The 12,839-nt window shown below is 45.9% G+C and overlaps 1 protein-coding gene across 1 annotated transcript in view; it reads left to right on the top strand.

The window, feature by feature from the left end:
- Positions 1-12,839, top strand: part of LOC121002376 (fibrocystin-L-like) — a 251,165-nt gene that overhangs the window by 99,371 nt on the left and 138,955 nt on the right. The window contains 1 exon segment of the mRNA XM_040433838.1: positions 7,057-7,204. Within this exon segment, the coding sequence (XP_040289772.1) occupies positions 7,057-7,204 (148 nt within the window).

Consider the following 12,839-nt stretch of genomic DNA (forward strand, 5'->3'; position numbering starts at 1 on the left):
TAAAATGGAGGGTTAAATGTGTAAATGTATTTTAAAAAAATACATCTCTCTCAATAGATATATAGCTACTGATTGAGACAGAAGAAGGGATGCCTTTAACATATATATCTCCTTGAGAAGCCAATTTGACCTGTAATCTAAACTCTGTCCTGTCACTTCTCTTATCTCTCTGCTCTGCTATCAGTAAACCTTTCCGAGATATATTGTTTCACATGGGGTGTCAGGGAGCCGCTATCTAATAGCGGGAGACTCCCTGAACCTCCGGGAGACTTGAGATCCCTGTGAATTAAATATTGATGACTAATCCTGAAGATAGATCATCAATACCAGATCAGTTGGGGTCCGACTCCCTGCACCACCATTGTTTAGTTATTTGAAGGGGCTCCACTGTTCGGACAGGGGCTGCAGTCACTTCATAGTACCTAGTATAGTATAGTACCACTTGAATAGGACTGAAATGCAGAAAGGCAATTTGATTAATGAACCCCCACTGCCCCCAGTAATCTCCCTGTAGTGCCCACAGTGATTTCCCCCCCTCCCCCCCCCCCATCTGCACTCACTGGTAACGGGGCCAGAACTGTCTTTGTACTTCACGCCGGGCCCCTGTCAGAGCGCTCACCACAGCAGCATAACATCTGCTTATTTCGGCATCTGTCAGGCCCCAGTGCTGCCCTACTAGTAGTATTCACTAAGGACATGGGTGAGCGTAAACTGACAGATGTTAGTCATACTCTGCCCACCCACTTCATTAGTGATTAGAGAGTACTACTAGGGCAGTGTTAGAGCCTGATAGATGCCAAACCGACCACAAGTGAGGCTGCTTTGGTGAGAGCTCTGACGCATGAAGAACAATCACAGTTCTGGGCCCCATTACCAATGAGCACAGGCATGAACATAGCCCCCAGCCCAGCTAGTCATCCCCTTAAGGCAGTACTGCCAGTACTAGCCTGATGGCGGCCCCAAATGTTTGACCTGGCGATGCCCCTGGAGTAAGGAGATGCAGTGGCCACCCCCAGGAGCAGATAATGATCCGGCCCTCTCGGACCCCCACCGATCAGATAATGATCCTATCCTGAGAATATGTCATCAATATTTATTTCATAAGATATCTTTACAAGGGTTAGAGCTCTGTTCTGATACAGAGCTTCGACTCTCCAGCTTTTTTTCCCACAGCCATAGCCACAGTACCTCATTACAGCTTTGAAGCACCTACAGAAGTGTATGCAGGCTCATACAGGTATCTTCTGTCATCTTTTATACAGTCAGGTCCATAAATATTGGGATATCGACACAATTCTAACATTTTTGGCTCTATACACCACCAAAATGGATTTGAAATGAAAACGAACAAGATGTGCTTTAACTGCAGACTGTCAGCTTTAATTTGATGGTATTTACATCCAAATCAGGTGAACGGTGTAGGAATTACAACAGTTTGCATATGTGCCTCTCACTTGTTAAGGGGCCAAAAGTAATGGGACAATTGGCTTTTCAGCTCTTCCATGGCCAGAAGTGTGTTATTCCCTCATTATCTCAATTACAATGAGCAGATAAAAGGTCCAGAGTTCATTTCAAGTGTACTATTTGCATTTGGAATCTGTTGCTGTCAACTCTCAAGATGAGATCCAAAGAGCTGTCACTATCAGTGAAGCAAGCCACCATTAGACGAAAAAAAAAACAAAAAAAACCATCAGAGAGATAGCAAAAACATTTGGCGTGGCCAAAACAACTGTTTGGAACATTCTTATAAAGAAGGAACGCACCGGTGAGCTCAGCAACACCAAAAGACCCGGAAGACCACGGAAAACAACTGTGGTGGATGACCGAAGAATTCTTTCCCTGGTGAAGAAAACACCCTTCACAACAGTTGGCCAGATCAAGAACACTCTCCAGGAGGTAGGTGTATGTGTGTCAAGGTAGGTGTAAGTGTGTCAAAGTCAACAATCAAGAGAAGACTCACCAGAGTGAATACAGAGGGTTCACCACAAGATGTAAACCATTGGTGAGCTTCAAAAACAGGAAGGCCAGATCAGAGTTTGCCAAACGACATCTAAAAAAGCCTTCACAGTTCTGGAACAACATCCTATGGACAGATGAGACCAAGATCAACTTGTACCAGAGTGATGGGAAGAGAAGAGTATGGAGAAGGAAAGGAACTGCTCATGATCCAAAGCATACCACCTCATCAGTGAAGCATGGTGGTGGTAGTGTCATGTGTGGGCATGTATGGCTGCCAATGGAACTGGTTCTTTTGTATTTATTGATGATGTGACTGCTGACAAAAGCAGCAGGATGAATTCTAAAGTGTTTCGGGCAATATTATCTGCTCATATTCAGCCAAATGCTTCAGAACTCATTGGACGGTGTTTCACAGTGCAGATGGACAATGACCCAAAGCATACTGCAAAAGCAACCAAAGAGTTTTTTTTAAGGGAAAGAAGTGGAATTTTATGCAATGGCCAAGTCAATCACCTGACCTGAATCCGATTGAGCATGCATTTCACTTGCTGAAGACAAAACTGAAGGGAAAATGCCCCAAGAACAAGCAGGAACTGAAGACAGTTGCAGTAGAGACCTGGCAGAGCATCTCCAGGGATGAAACCCAGCGTCTGGTGATGTCTATGCGTTCCAGACTTCAGGCTGTAATTGACTGCAAAGGATTTGCAACCATGCATTCAAAAGTGAAAGTTTGATTTATGATTATTATTCTGTCCCATTACTTTTGGTTCCTTAACAAGTGGGAGGCACATATGCAAACTGATGTAATTCCTACACCGTTCACCTGATTTGGATGTAAATACCCTCAAATTAAAGCTGACAGTCTGTGTAACATCCTGTCACTAAACTTCTGTATCCCTGCTACAATAATGTCAGGTGCATATGTATTTTTCCATCTTATGTAATCCCACTGTGCATTGCCATGATATGCCTGTTTTATATATTTGCTGTATTTCTCCATGTACACCAGCAGGTAGCAGCAGTATGTAGCAGGTCATAGCTAGTTAAGTATCTAGACTGGAATAGTTCATTCCAGGCTAGCTCCCCCCTTTCTGAGGAGGAGTGGAATGTTCCGACATCCTACGTCAGGGGGAGGAAGGAAAGTTCTAGGCAGAGTAACCAGCCCCCCTGCTGGGGAAGGCTGTGTTAGTAGGAGCTCCCAGAAACAGGGATCCCAACCTAGGATCCAAGCCTTGGCTGAGGCCCAAGATCACTCTTCCCAGCCTGAGTCATCTACCTCAGCTGGTTGACAAGAAAGCAGCCAATTACAGAACTCTAGATCTCCAGGAAGACAACACCATACCCTGCGAGCAGTCCTGTAAGTACAGATCCAAAGACAAAGAGAAACCAAGTACCTCCTCAGCTAGTCAGGCCCAAACTAAGCAGACTACAGACAGAGCAGAAGATAGATACCTGCCAGATCTACTAGGCATATGTATAAGAAGCAGAATACATATAGATTCCTGCCACATATTGCCACTACCTGCTGGGACCCAAGACTATTGCTGTAATTGTATGGATCAAAGCTGCCAATCACTAAGTAAAGACAAGTTGGATCCTATTACCTGTTTGGATCTCAATTATTCCTCAATTACTCCTACTGACCATACTCAATTTATTGAATGTGAGCCAGGATACAGAAGTCCAGCCGTACCAAGGTAGGAGACACCGTTGACACTACCATATCTGCTATACAGAGACATTATCCCCCTCTGGCATTCCTCACCTGGTACGTGAGCTTATGACATCTTAAAGGGCCCTGCTAAAATACCTGCGCAAGCTGCAATTGGCGTCACGATCTACTACACATATAAACTGACCCACTGCATAGCATCCCCACTGACCCAGTGTCCTGCTAATTGCATCTGCAGTTAAAGCACATCTTGTTCGTTTCATTTCAAATCCATTGTGGTGGTGTATGGAGCCAAAAATGTTAGAATTGTGTTGATGTCCCAATATTTATGTACCTGACTGTATATATAAAAAAGAATTTCTGTCTGTCTGTCTAGACGTTCTTTATGCGCGACCAAACGACTGGACCGATCTTCACCAAATTTGGCACACAGGTACATCAGGTGTCCGGGAAGGTTTTAGACCGGGTCTCAGTTATCTAGGGTGTACAGTTCCTGAGATATTCCCAAAAAATTAGCCCCCCCACAATAAAAGCCTGCAAGTCTTTCTCTTCAAATCCCAACTGCTCTAAACACAGTTTTACTCCAGGTTTCGATAACAATCCAGCCATTTTTCTTTACTGCTTAAAGGGGCGGGCACTGTGGAGGTCACTGTTTTTAAAGGGGCAATCACAGTGGAAGTCACTGTTATTAAAGGGGCGGTCACTGTGAAAGTCACTGTTAAAGGGGCAGTCACTGTGAAAGTCACTGTAAAAAGTCACTGTTAAAGGGGCGTTTACTGATAAAGGGGCGGTCACTGTGAAAGTCACTGTTAAAGGGGAGGTCACTGTGAACGTCACTGTTAAAGGGGCGGTCACTGTGAAAGTCACTGTTAAAGGGGCGGTCACTGTGAAAGTCACTGTTAAAGGGGCGGTCACTGCGAAAGTCACTGTTAAAGGGGCGGTCACTGCAAAAGTCACTGTTAAAGGGGCGGTCACTGTGAAAGTCACTGTTAAAGGGGCGGTCACTGTGAAAGTCACTGTTAAAGGGGCGGTCACTGTTAAAGGGGCAGTCACTGTGAAAGTCACTGTTAAAGGGGCGGTCACTGTGAAAGTCACTGTTAAAGGGGCGGTCACTGTTAAAGGGGTGGTTACTGTGAAAGTCACTGTTAAAGGGGCGGTCACTGTGAAAATCACTTTTAAAGGGGCGGGCACTGTGGAGGTCTCTGTTAAAGGGACGGGCACTGTGAAAGTCACTGTTAAAGGGGCGGCCACTGTGAAGGTCACTGTTAAAGGGGCGGTCACTGTTAAGGTCACTGTTAAAGGGGCGGTTACTGTGAAAGTCACTATTAAAGGGACGGTCACTGTGAAAATCACTTTTAAAGGGGCGGGCACTGTGGAGGTCTCTGTTAAAGGGGCTGCCACTGTGAAGGTCAATGTTGAAGGGGAGGTCACTGTTAAAGGGGCAGGCACTGTTAAAGGGGCGGGCACTGTGAATCTTCATTTTTAAAGGGGCAGGCACTGTGGAGGTCAATGTTGAAGGGGCGGCCACTGTGGAGGCCAATGTTAAAGGGGCAGGTGCTGTAGAGGTCACTGTTAAGGGGGAAACTGTCGATATCTTTTAACGACACATGGAAACATGAAATGAAATAGATTAAATATACCCGTGCGAAGCCGGGTCCTTCTGCTAGTATTCTATATAAACTGCATCATGTTGAATCAGATGCCATATTACATATTAATATGATGCCATATGCTGGCACTGTACAGCAGCATGTGAAGTGTCTAGGCCTCCGTCCTGCAGAGGGTCGAGTGTCTAGATCTCCATACTGAAGCACACGGAGTGTCTACATGTCCGTACTGCAAAGCATGGAGTGTCTAGGTCTCCATACTGCAGCACATGGAGTGTCTAGGTCTCCATACTGCAGCACATGGAGTGTCTAGGTCTCCATACTGCAGCACATGGAGTGTCTAGGTCTCCATACTGAAGCACATGGAGTGTCTACGTGTCCGTACTGCAGAGCATGGAGTGTTTAGGTCTCCGTACTGCAGCATGTGGCATGTCTAGGCAGGGCAGTTTCTAGGGAAATTTACCAACAGGGCGAACATCAAAAAAGCCCCTCCCAGATTGTGGCCGGATCTCTGCCGTACCCCATTGTAGTTGATGGGGGCGGCAGGCATTCAGTCTGCATCCAGCAGTGCCGGATCCAGTGAATTCCGGCAGGCTGTTCTTTGCTGGAACAGCCTGGCAGAATCACTAACGCAGTTGTGAAAGTAGCCCAATACAGCGCCACATACCTCTTATATCCAGTGACGTCTCCTTTGATGTAGACGTTCTCTTTCTTTATTTTCTCCATTCAGACCAGACCGCCATGATGATTTCTTTCAGCCATCTCTTCTCTCTGCAGAGTTTGACAGACATCTTAGTTTACTATTTTTCCATCATCCTCCCACCATCTCAACATCCCATCATGCACCCCCAAAACTATACTGCAGAAACAGATAAACCCCCTAAAAATACTAGTTACACACAGATAGCGCCCCCTTCAATAATTATTGGAACACAATTCTCTAAAAAAAAACCTGCACCCATCAAATGTCCCCCAAAATAACTGTGCTAACTGATACTGTGCCAGGGTGCCCCCACAGTAATAGTGCTCCCCAAAATCCCAACAATAGTAATAATTCTGTGCCAGAGTGCACTTAGTAGTAATAGTGCTCCTACAGTGCCCATAGAACTGTACATCTAAGGCTACTTTCACACTTGCAGAAGTGTGATCCGGCAGGCAGTTCCGTCGTCGGAACTGCCTGCTGGATCCGCCGATCTGGATGTGACGGAAAGCATTTGTGAGACGAATCCGGATGCGGATCCGTCTCGCAAATGCATTACAAGAACGGATCCGTCTTGTAACTTTTTTCACATTTTTACCGATCTGCGCATGCGCAGACTGGAAGGACGGATCCAGCATTCTGGTATTAATACATTCCTATGGGGAAAAATGCTGCATCCGGCATTCAGGCAAGTCTTCAGTTTTTTTCGCCGGAGATAAAACCGTAGCGTGCTACGGTTTTATCTTTTGCCTGATCAGTCAAAATGACTGAACTGAAGACATCCTGATGCATCATGAACAGATTACTCTCCATTCAGAATGCATGGGGATAAAACTGATCAGTTCTTTTCTGGTACAGAGCCACTAGGACGGAACTCTATGCCGGAAAAGAAAAACGCTAGTGTGAAAGTAGCCTAATAGGCGGCATACATACATAATATAAAACAACACAAGTACAATAAGCACATTAGTACAATAAGCAATAATATATGCCATTTCGGATATGTGCCATTAGTGGGGGTCTGACCCCTGGTAATGATACTTACTGTATTGTACTTATTATTATTATTATTATTATTATTATTATTATTATTATTATTATTATTCCTATTTTTTTAGAATATTCTCAGCAGCCCAGCAGATTCAGCAATCTATACAACACCATCCTGGCCACAAGGCACATTGATCCAGATAAATCGGACCCAGACTGCATCCCCTCCCATCGGGGGAACATTCAGTATACAAGCTTATGGAAAGGAAATAAGTGGTATGGTTACATGTCAATTGTCATGAATCTAGTAGGACATATCTTCACTGTGTCAATAAAGGGGCAGGTTTACACCATAATTGCGGTAAATGAAGAAATCTGGCACTATATATATATATATATATATATATATATATATACACTCACCTAAAAAATTATTAGGAACACCAGTTCTATTTCTCATTAATGCAATTATCTAGTCAACCAATCACATGGCAGTTGCTTCAATGCATTTAGGGGGGTGGTCCTGGTCAAGACAATCTCTCCTGAACTCCAAACTGAATGTCAGAATGGGAAAGAAAGGTGATTTAAGCAATTTTGAGCGTGGCATGGTTGTTGGTGCCAGACGGGCCGGTCTGAGTATTTCACAATCTGCTCAGTTACTGGGATTTTCACGCACAACCATTTCTAGGGTTTACAAAGAATGGTGTGAAAAGGGAAAAACATCCAGTATGCGGCAGTCCTGTGGGCAAAAATGCCTTGTGGATGCTAGAGGTCAGAGGAGAATGGGCCGACTGATTCAAGCTGATAGAAGAGCAACGTTGACTGAAATAACCACTCGTTACAACCGAGGTATGCAGCAAAGCATTTGTGAAGCCACAACACGCACAACCTTGAGGCGGATGGGCTACAACAGCAGAAGACCCCACCGGGTACCACTCATCTCCACTACAAATAGGAAAAAGAGGCTACAATTTGCACGAGCTCACCAAAATTGGACTGTTGAAGACTGGAATAATGTTGCCTGGTCTGATGAGTCTCGATTTCTGTTGAGACATTCAAATGGTAGAGTCCAAATTTGGCGTAAACAGAATGAGAACATGTATCCATCATGCCTTGTTACCACTGTGCAGGCTGGTGGTGGTGGTGTAATGGTGTGGGGGATGTTTTCTGGGCACACTTTAGGCCCCTTAGTGCCAATTGGGCATCGTTTAAATGCCACGGGCTACCTGAGCATTGTTTCTGACCATGTCCATCCCTTCATGACCACCATGTACCCATCCTCTGATGGCTACTTCCAGCAGGATAATGCACCATGTCACAAAGCTCAAATCATTTCAAATTTGTTTCTTGAACATGACAATGAGTTCACTGTACTAAAATGGCCCCCACAGTCACCAGATCTCAACCCAATAGAGCATCTTTGGGATGTGGTGGAACGGGAGCTTCGTGCCCTGGATGTGCATCCCTCAAATCTCCATCAACTGCAAGATGCTATCCTATGAATATGGGCCAACATTTCTAAAGAATGCTATCAGCACCTTGTTGAATCAATGCCATGTAGAATTTAAGGCAGTTCTGAAGGCAAAAGGGGGTCCAACACCGTATTAGTATGGTGTTCCTAATAATTGTTTAGGTGAGTGTATATAGTGTAAATAAAAGTGAACAAATCTTGTAATAGAATATTGCACCTGCAGTGGCTGTGGCTGCAGTGGTAGTCTGACGTGCGACTATCAGCTAAATGCAGATGATGCTTCATTTGAAATGAGTAGACCTGGTTGAACATCCCCTTTAAAGGAGTGGTCTCATCAGAGGCGCCCCCTTTCAAAATGGAATCCCTGGGCAGATGAGAAAATCACCCCATATTCTGCTCCCAGCACCCCGGTAAACAGCTTATTTTGCCATGAAAGGTCACCGCCAGCCTGGCATTTCCCCTGCAGTGGCTGATGCAGGGTACATATAGTATTACATGGTGAATATTTCAGATGAATGGTAATGCACGTAATACAAGGATGGCATGAGTCTACCAGAACAGGAGCTCTCCTACGGCATAGTAATAACTATAACTGACAGGTCCAACCTTACATCGGACTGTACCCTGTGCGGTAGCTTCTGTTGGTGCCCTCTCCTTCATATGGTGTAAAAAACATACCATACAGTTCCTCATAATAATCATTATACTATATGGTGTCCAAGCAAAAGTGTCATTTGTCAGCCAAATAACCATGCTATAGAGCGCCATCATCACCATACACTGCAAATATTATATACTGTGTGGTGTAATTGTAGTGTCCCACTAGGCAGGGGTGGGCACTACACAAGGGTCAATTGGGTCACGTGTTACTCCTACTCCTAAGGGACAGTAATATTATATTTGACCATGTATGTTAATGTATTTTCTGTGTGTTTTTATATGCAATGTTTCCCCTGTGTCATGCATAGCAGGCCTATGAGGGTGTAGTTAGGCATCGTAGACACTAGAGGGAGATAGGGAGCCCCTAGTATAAATGTTCAGGCCCAGACAGGGAGGAGTCAGTCTGTAGTCAGGAGTCTGTGGACACAGACGTGAGAGGGCATCTTAGCCAGAGATATGCTGAGGGCCTCCTCCTGACATGCAGCTGGACAGTCCTGGCTTCTAGTTGCTACCAGGAGGCTAGTGAAGGATTATAGCCTGCCTGTTGATAAAGTGAGTTAGCTCAGAAGATTACCCCAAGAGAAGAGATGGGTTGTGACTAAATCCCATGACTGGGAGGGACCTGGTCCTCCCCAGTCATGGGATTTAGCCGGCTCTGCAGCAGCTGTCTATTTCCCATAACTGGTAAGGACCTTTTTGCCCCCTAGTGGTGAGGTCCTCCTCAGTCATAGGATTTAGCCGTCTCTGCAGCAGCTGTCTATTTCCCATAACTGGTAAGGACCTTTTTGCCCCCTAGTGGTGAGGTCCTGCATAGATACAGTATTTAGCCATGTCACAGTGAATTGGCTATTTCCCATGACTCAGAAGGACCTGGTCCTCACTAATAATGGAGAATGGCCAGCTCTATAGCAGCCGTCTATTTCCTATAATCTTCAGGGACCATTTATTCTCCTATTGTCCTGGACCTGATCTATCATAGTATTTAGCTTCACAGTGAATTAGCTAAATCCCATTCTCTCCACAAGAACCATTCTGGTAAAGCTTCGGTGACATTATTATTATTTGTATTTTTTTCACTTTGTAGCATTGACTAAAGTAACACAGGTTAACGGTGGATAATAAAGTCTTTGTAGTTATTTCCTATTTCCTGGATTCCAGAGGGACCTTTTCTATCTATTACATACTGAGAAGGTGTCATGTAGGAGAGGTCCCTCTGAGTCATGGGATTGAGCCAGATCGTATAGAAATGACCATTTCCCAGACTCCAGGAGGTCCTTTTCTAACTATTACATACTGAGAAGGTGTCATGTAGGAGAGGTCCCTCTGAGTGATGGGATTTAGCCAGCTCATATAGAAATAACTATTTCCCAGACTCCAGAAGGACCTTTTCTATCTATTACATACTGAGAAGGTGTCATGTAGGAGAGGTCCCTCTGAGCAGTGGCGCACCTACAGGGGGGGTCCAGCGGGTCTGGACCCCCCCTAGAACAACCAGCCCAAATTATTTTTTTTATCCTTCAGGGCCGTAACCGCCGATCACCACAGGCGGCGCGGTCCTGGATGTAATTGCGGCGGCCGCAGCGGTGGTAGGGGGGGGGGGGGGGGGGGGGGGGGGGGGGGCAGTAGGAGTACTAGGAGATGAGCGCTTCCATTGTGGAAGCGCTCATCTCCATATCTAATCCATCTGTATCGCCGTCCTTAGGACAGCGATACAGATGCCTGTGCTGTGCTGCGGCAGGGGAGGGAGAGGTGTGTCCCTCCCCTGTTCTTCTGATAGGCCGCAGGCACTAATGCCTGCAGCCTATCAGAGGCCGGCTCAGGCGGCGCGATGACGTCCTCATTACGCGCCTGAGCCGGGCAGCACACAGCAGGGACACAGGCCGGAAGAGCCTGCATCGCATCGCTGCTGATGGAGGTAAGTATCAGTGTATTTTTATTTTTTTATTTTTTTTGTTTTGTTTTTTTTGGAGGGGGGGAGCTGGCACTATGGGGGCACTAAAGGAGAACGGCACTATGGGGCATCTGGTGGTACTTTTTTTTTAGGTGGCACTTCTTACCGCCACATTATGGGGGGGGGCACCATGGGGGAGAGGAGCACTGTGGGGGTCTAAAGGGGCTTTTTTTTTTACACATTATGGGGGGCACTATAGGGGAGAACGGCACTCTGGGGCATCTGGTGGCACTATAGGGGCATTATTTGGAGGCACTATGGGGAAGTGGGGGTTCTAAAGGGGCCTTTATTCTTATTGGCACATTATGGGGGCATTATGGCATCTGGTGGCACTAAGGGGGCATTTTTTTACTGGCACATTATGGTAGGCACTATAGGGGAGAGCGGCACTATGGGGGAGTGGAGCACTATTGGGGCATATGGTGGCACTTAGAAGGGGCATTTTTTACTGGCATATTATGGGGGATACTATGGGGAAGGGGGAGAGGAGCACTATGAGGGCATTTACTGGGGCACTTTATAGGGGTATTTTATACTGGCATACATTATGGGGACATTAGCTCAACAGCGGGCACTAAGCAGGGTATTTCATGTACTGTCATATTGTAGGGAGAATTATTAGTACTAGGAGGTATTATGCAGAGCTTTGCTAATACTGGGGGGCTATGAGGAACATGATTACTAGTATGGGCACTATAGGGGCATTATTACTACTAAGTGTGCTCTGGCAGAGAATTATTTCTATTTTGGGGAGCCCTGTTACTTTGGGGGGCACCCTAGCACAGTATCAGCTTAGCACAATAATTTTTGGGGGACATTATCTTTATACTATTAGTGTCTGGGCGCAGTTATTTTTTTAGAGCACTGTGTGCCAATAAATGTTGAAGGGGGCACTATCTGTGTGGTAGTAGTATTTCCAGGGGGACTGTTTCTGCAGTATAGTATTGGGGGCACAGCGGGTGGCAGGAAAGGGTGTTCAGAAGATGTGGGTGAAAGGGTGTTCAGAAGATGTGAAGATGATGGAAATGTGGGAAACTAATGTCTGTTTGTTAATCTCTGCAGAGATGGGAGATGGCTGAAAAATCATCATGGCGGTCTGGTCTGAATGGAGAAGATGAGGAAAGAGAACGTCTACAACAAAGGTGACATCACTGGATGTAAGAGGTATGTGGTGCTATGTAGGAGAGGAGATGCTCCGGCTCCTCCCCCTGCCATTTGCAGAAGGAGGATTCAAAGCTGGGTGAGGACGGTCAAGGGGGGCAGCAGGCCACGGGCGGGTGGCAGATGGTGGGGGGAACCACAGGCCTTGAGCAGGATCAGGGGAGGCAGGAGAGCGGAGGAGCTTCCTGGCTGTAGTCGGCTGTCTATTGTATAATGTGAAGCAGGCAGTGCAGCCAGGACAGACCTCCCCCTCTCTCCGTATGATGTGTAGAGACAGGCCGCAACTATAGAATGTCAGCTGTACAGTGTTTGTTGGGAGTGGCCTATTATATGTAGGAGGGGCTTTTAATAATTGGCGGGGCCAAAAAAATTGCTTCGCGCGCCGCATTGTTATTTTCCTGCAGGGCTTTTAGAATCACCAAGTAAAAGAATCAGCGCAACACACTACATCCCTTCCCTGCATTTTTAAATATAAAGGGGGCTTTGAAAAATTGAATTAGCACAGCGCACTACACATGCCACATTTTTTGCCTTTCGGACCCCCCCTAGACAAAATTCCTGGGTGCTCCCCTGCCTCTGAGTGATGGGATTTAGCCAGCTCATATAGAAATGACTATTTCCCAGACTCCCGAAGGACCTTTTTTATCTATTACATACTGAGAAGGTGT

Source organism: Bufo bufo, chromosome 5 (assembly GCF_905171765.1).
Source record: "Bufo bufo chromosome 5, aBufBuf1.1, whole genome shotgun sequence".
In the NCBI taxonomy this organism is placed as follows: Eukaryota; Metazoa; Chordata; class Amphibia; order Anura; family Bufonidae; genus Bufo; species Bufo bufo.